General features: G+C 41.0%; 1 protein-coding gene across 4 annotated transcripts in view; it reads right to left on the bottom strand.

The window, feature by feature from the left end:
• The window catches only part of CLUL1 (clusterin like 1), a 35205-nt gene that overhangs the window by 17070 nt on the left and 11382 nt on the right, over positions 1-6753 (bottom strand). For all 4 annotated transcript variants that reach the window (XM_037728169.1, XM_017499082.2, XM_037728174.1 and 1 more), the window contains exons 5-6: positions 6228-6657; positions 2154-2291 (exon numbers count right to left, since the gene is read on the bottom strand). In XM_037728169.1, coding sequence (XP_037584097.1) covers positions 2154-2291; positions 6228-6657 — 568 coding nt within the window. The remainder of the gene's footprint in view (positions 1-2153; positions 2292-6227; positions 6658-6753) is intronic.

Raw genomic sequence — 6753 nt, 5'->3', positions numbered from 1 at the left:
AAAAAAAAAAAAAAAAAAAAAAAAAAAAAAAAAAAAAAAAAAAAAAGGCAATATGTTTAAGATATTATGCTGTTTAAGACTGTAATAATTTGTTGCTCCCGCGGGATGGTGCATGCCTGTAATCTCAGCTATTCCAGAGAATCCCAGCTACTCAGGTTGAGTGAGGCAGGAGAATCACTTGAACTCAGGAGGCGGAGGTTGCAGTGAGTAGAGATCACGCCACTGCACTCCAGCCTGGGCGACAGAGCGAGACTCCATGTCAAAAAAACCGAAAAACAAACAAAAACACCATGGCACGTGTATACCTATGTAACACACCTGCACATTCTGCACATGTACCTCCGGACTTAAAGTATATATATAAAGATTGTAACGATTCTATTCTCCCTTTTCTCTGAACAGTGAAATTTGTTGCAAGTTGCTCATGTTAGATTGAGGAGAGAACACAAAGGGAGGGACGGGAGTTTCCACTGACTATACTTTTTGTTCTTTCTGCTGATATAAATTATTACAGTGATCCTCACTGCGGGACGTTAAGGGCACAAGAGCTATTACTTGGTAGCAAACGAACTATAACCTAATTTTTTCTGAACTTCCTTTATAGCTGGAGTCCCCAACCCCTGGGCCATGGACCCGGACCAGCTTGTGGCGGGTTAGGAACTGGGCCGAATAGCAGGAGGTGAGCGGCCGGCGAGCAAGCTTTACTGCCTGAGCCCCGCTTCCTGCCAGATCAGGCAATAGATTCTCACCGGAGCACTAAGCCGATTGTGAACTGTGCATGCGAGGGATCTAGGCTGAGCGCTCCTTAGGAGAATCTAATGCCTGATGATCCTCCACAAACCATGGCTCCTGCCCCACCATCTTGGGAAAAATTGTCTTCCACGAAACTAGTCTGGTGCTAAAAGTTTGGGACCACTGCTTTATGGAAAGAATTTTATTAGAACCCAAAGGTTATCTTGGCTCCTTTATTTACAAATTATTCAACTGAGGCCTAGACAGCATAAATGAGTTGCCCAAAATCTCAAGCTAGTGAGGTAGAATTTACCGACGTGTTGATTTCTGTCCTTCCTGTATCTTCCAATTTCCTACTCTATGCCATTAGCCACACTTTAAAAACTTCCTTCCCTAGGGCTTTAGTGAGATAAAATGCAGAGGCACAGGAATCAAAAACTCTTGTTTTATATAAGAAAATTTGTAATCTGGCCCTGGTGGGGCGGAAGGAGTGACTTTAGTCAGAAGGAAAAGGGAATGAGGGGAGGGATAGAAGAAAGGGAGAATTAGTTCCTTCCTAGGGAAGGAACTGCAAAGGCTACCCTGGGAGGGAAAAGGCTTCCTGGGGCTTGGGAGAAGTCACTTTCCCTATTTAAATGCTAATTAGTTAATTAACCCACCAATGGGAAAGAACCAATGCCACTTTCAAAAAACATTTCACTTGTCTAAACATTGATTTACAGAATGAGAAGGTTTCTTTCCCGGTGGGAGGAGTGGGAGGGGTGGGGAAATGGGAGGGGTGGGGGCTGAGGGGTGGGGATGGGAGGGTTCTTTTTCTTTGCTGTAAGAAGAAGGGCGTTGCCCTAATTTGCTCAATGTTTTTCTTTTGCACACATTAGTGTTTGGTCTTTAATCATTAAAAAAAAAAAAAAACAATCTCAGCAGGGCGCGGTGGCTCAAGCCTGTAATCCCAGCACTTTGGGAGGCCGAGGCGAGTGGATCACGAGGTCAAGAGATCGAGACCATCCTGGTCAACATGGTGAAACCCCGTCTCTACTAAAAATACAAAACAGCTGGGCATGGTGGCGCGTGCCTGTAATCCCAGCTACTCGGGAGGCTGGGGCAGGAGAATTGCCTGAACCCGGGAGGCGGAGGTTGCGGTGAGCCGAGATCGTGCCATTGCACTCCAGCCTGGGTAACAAGAGCGAAGCTCTGTCTCAAAAAAACAAACAAACAAACAAACAAAAAAAATCACAAGAACAATTAGGGAATTAAAGAAAGTGAAAGAATGACATTGAGCACTCCCGGATGGAAATGAGCCTGCAAAAAAGTGCTTGGATTGCTTAGAGGACAGCAAATGAATCCACAGTGCTTGTGAGAGTGAGCTTTTGTCCTCTGTCTGGAATACTAAAGAAACCCTTAAAAAAATAGCAATTATTTACCTTCAGACAGGTGAGCCTGACATTTTTGGCATTTTTCATGAAATTTGAAACATCCGGACAAATTCTGGCCAAGTTCCCCACACAGTCCTCTGTCCTGCCCGGGTACCATCTTTGAAATCAGGCCTCCGTTGTCAGGGGCTACAGGGAACACAACATTTACACATTAGTGTTGTAAGAGTTTGCACTTTAAAGAACTGGAGACAATGTCACTGATTTTTCTTACCAGTGCTTTCAAATCTTCTTTCTTTCTTTCTTTGTTTATTTTTCAGGTGGAGTCTTGCTCTGTTGCCCAGTCTGGAGTGCAGTGGCGCCATCTTGGCTCACTGCAACCTCTGCCTCCAGGGTCCAAGTGATTCTCCTGCCTCAGCCTCCCGAGTAGCTGGGATTACAGGCACGCACCACCACGCCCAGCTAATTTTTGTACTTTTAGTAGAGATTAGGTTGCACCATGTTGGCCAGGCTGGTCTTGAACTCCTTACCTCAAATGACCTACCTGCCTCAGCCTCTCAAAATGCTGAGGTTACAGTCATGAGCCATTGTGCCCAATCCTTTTTTCTATATTTAGACACTGGAATGCATGTTGGTGCAATCATTTCCTAGGACAACTGGACATGTATTAAAAATTGCACATACTCTTGAATCCAAGAATCTCATTACTAGAAATTTATTATTATTATTTACATACATATATTAATACATGTAATTTTATTTTCTAGGGGGAATCATGAAGAATTAGGAATTACTATCTTTTAGGAGCAGGACTTGATAAGGTAGGAGAGGGCAGCTTTCATTTATTTTGTTCTTTTACATATTTAAATTATTTTAAAGATAGTGTGTCTTATTTGTATCATTAGTATTTCTGATATCAATAGGATTAAGTAAATAGGTGATTGTGAACCATTTTTTTCTTTGGATTTTTCTCTATTAAAAAAACCCTCTAATAATTATTTAAAATTTTTAAGCTACAACTGGGAAGAAATTTCAAAGATATTAGAAATGTCTTTTTCTTAAAGTGGATGTTAGGTATCTATTTTATTACTATTCTTTTTTCATTTCTCAAATATACACGTATGTGTGTGAGTGTGTGAGTATGCAGATGTATATACTGTTATGAACAGTGGGTCAAAGATTTAGGAAAATACTTAAAGCAGATCAAGTTTTGAGAAGTTTTTCCCCTAGGAGAATTAATCTATATAAAAATGTTGATGTAAAAGAGAAGTCTATCCAACAGAAAATTGGCAGTTCACAATAGAGTGTTCACATTAGGAAACACGTATTGCTAATTTACAACCTGATGATTTTCTGTTAGATTAAATCCTCAGCATTTAAAAATGAAACACTTTATTTTGAGATAAATTGCAAAGTCCCTAGTTTAAAAACAGTGAAACGTTGTTTGACAGAAAGGTGTGCCAGTCACCCATTCCCTTTGGTGACTAGAAAGTCAATTTCTCCCAGCTGCTTTCCAGGACCTTCTTCTTTGCCCCGCATAACCCCCTGTTTGGAGTTCCACTGTGAATTTACTTCTGCTTTATGCAGTGTTTGCTTTCTTATCTTTTCTGTTATACACTAAACCTCTTGAGGGAAGGGATTTGGTCTTGTCATTTTAATCTTGTCATTCTTCTGTACCTTCACCCACGATATGGTGATGTAATTCTCCACTAATCTGTTTTCCTTTCCCTGGACTGAGCTTCTGGAAGTCAGGGGCTGTGTCATAATCATCATTTTATCTATATTAATACCTGCAAGGTACACAAAGAATGACAAATTCCAGGCCCATGTGACACTAATTTTCAATCCTGCACCCACAGCATAATTCATCACCTTACTTAGTCAAGCCTTGACAGAACCTCGGAACCTTTCCAGGAAGCTACTTCCGATTGTTGCTAAATCATCTACTTTCCCTTCTGCCTGTTTGTTTCCTCCATGGGAAAATTAATGTCAACTGATACTCTCTAAGGCAGGATTAGAACCAGATCTCCTGGCCCCCAGCACTGGTCAAGCTACAGTAGAACATGATCTCATCTGTTCTTTGTAGAGATTCATAAGACAAGTCAAGGCAATTCCAAGAGCTACTTTATTCTCTTTCAACAGATTCAGGAGCTGAGGTCTAGAAAGACCAAGGTAGGAAAGAAATCTGAGACCAAAATGAAACTATACTTAAAAAATAATAACATTAATTATCAAGATATTTCTGATTTTCAAATTTCTGCTGTCCTTTGAATGGTGTTCAGAATTCAGTTTTAGCTATTTTTCTAATTTTGGCCCCTTAAACAATCATGACCAATAAGGCCCATCCATGAAGGTTGCCACACAGAACTCGCTTGGTAAATGTTTGTCAGTTACTATTATTAGCTCTGTTACAGACCACCACAGATTCAGTGGCTTGAAACAGCACAAACTCATTATTGGATGGTCTTTTAGGTCTGAAGTCTGAAGTGGGTCTTACTGGGCTAAAATCAAGATGTCAGCAGGGCTAGTTTTTTGTGGAGGCTCTAGAGGAGAATTCATTTCTCTACCATTTCCAGTTCCTCGAGGCCACTTACATTCCTCGGCTCAAGCCTGCCTTGCTCTGTCTTCAAGGTCATCAAAGTGGGGCCAGATTCCTCTCTTGCAGCCATTGCTATTCATTCTTTTCTGCCTCTTTCTTCCACTTTTAAGGATCCTGTGATTACATTGAATCCAGCTGGATAATCCAGAATACCCTCTCTCTTTAAAGGCATTTGAGGCTGGGCACGATGGCTCACACCTGGAATCCCAGCACTTTGGGAGGCTGAGGTGAGCAGATCACCTGAGGTCAGGAGTTTGAGACCAGCCTGGCCAACAGGGTGAAACCCCATCTCTACTAAAAATACAAAAAAATTAGCCAGGCGTGGTGGCAGGCACCTGTAATCCCAGCTACTTGGGAGATTGAGGCAGGAGAATGGATTGAACCCATGAGGCGGAGGTTGCAGTGAGCCAAGACCATGCCAGTGAACACCAGACTAGGCAATAGAGCAAGATTTCATCCTTCCCTCCCCATAATAAAAGAAAAATAAAAAAGAAAAATAGTCAGATGGAGCCCACTTTAGTTTTCATCTCAGAGGGGAGCAGCCTTCAACTTGGCTTAGTGGTCAATACAATAACAAAGGAGATGCAGATCCTACACTTGACCCTCGTGGCAATTCTCATTTCTCAAACACGGTATCTAATTTCCTCCATAGAAGCCCACAGAAGATACCTCCTGGCTTAAAACATAAAGCAGCATTGTGTCTCCAACATGGAGTGCCATGAGACCTGATTAGTATTGTTGGAAGGCCATTGTTATCTAATAATTCTGTAGTTTGGGGTTTATGAGCATTTTCTGTGGTTTTATGCATGGACTTTATGATTTAAGTAATGATTGTAGTGATTCAGAGGAGGGGACTAAATTGCTCTGGTTATATGTGAGAGTGAACTTCTTCTCAAACTGGGAGTTGAGGATTTCAGATCAATTTTTTTAAAACTCCCTGAGGCTTTAGCAGAATAGAGCTGAGCATCCACATGAGCTTTCATAAATGAGGGAAATGGCCAGGCATGGTGGTTCACACCTGCAATCCCAGCACTTTGGGAGGGAAAGGCAGGCAAGGCGGGCAGATCACCTGAGGTCAGGAGTTCAAACCTGTAGTTCCAGCTACTCAGGAGGCTGAGGCAGGAGAATCGCTTGAACCCAGGATGCGGAGGTTGCAGTGAGCCATGATCACCCTACTGCACTCCAGCCTGGTCAGCAGAGTGAGACTATGTCTTAAAAGAAAGAAATAAATAAAAATAAATAAGTAATAAATGAACTTTTTTTTTAAAGTTCTCAACCTATTAGCATTTTTTTGTTCTGCTTTGAAAATTTGCCCTACAAAGAGTTCAGTTCTTGATAATGATGGAAGAGGGATGGTGTGTAGCAGATTTCAAAGCTTCTTGTAAGAGGCTCTGAAACTTTTTCCATAAATTGTCACTTCAAGAAATGTTATACAATGTGACTCAGAAATGTCTATCGTTTCTGAAGCTAAACAAAACTTGACTTTAGTGTAGACATCTAAGTAAAAGTAATCTTTTAATACTTACCATTGTCTTGTTTTGGTAAATCTATTGCCTTCAGTGTCTCAGTAATTGTTTCACTGACACTTTCATAAACAGAAAGACTGAAATTACAAAACAGCTGGAAGAAGTTGGGAATGTCCCAAGGTTGCTCAAGATCTGCTTTTGTCATTGTCTGTTTAGAGAAAGCTGGAAAAAAGTAAGGCTCAGTTAGCTCTGTATCTGATATGAAATGTGATTGAAAAGTCTGGTCAAATTCTTGCTGCATCTGTTTGAAGACGTTAAAACTCCTGTTAAAGAGAGAATTCACATTCACAGTCAACTGGCTGAACACATCCTCCATTTGCATCAGTTGTGCATCTTCCTCAATGAGCTTTTCAATGCTGGGAAGATCTTTTTCATTATCTTCATGCAAAGGAAATAGAAATTGATATATCTTCCTGAAAAACCGTTCAATCTGCAGAGTAGAGTAGGGGACAGAAATGGAAATAAAATATTAGTTTCTTTCTGGACTCTTTCTTTCTTTCTTTTTTTTCCTTCCTTCCTTCCTTCC

The sequence above is a fragment of the Cebus imitator genome, unplaced genomic scaffold (assembly GCF_001604975.1).
Source record: "Cebus imitator isolate Cc_AM_T3 unplaced genomic scaffold, Cebus_imitator-1.0 Scaffold12, whole genome shotgun sequence".
Lineage (NCBI taxonomy): Eukaryota > Metazoa > Chordata > Mammalia > Primates > Cebidae > Cebus > Cebus imitator.
Note: the sequence above shows the minus strand (reverse complement) of the source record. Positions and strands in the feature narration are given on the sequence as shown.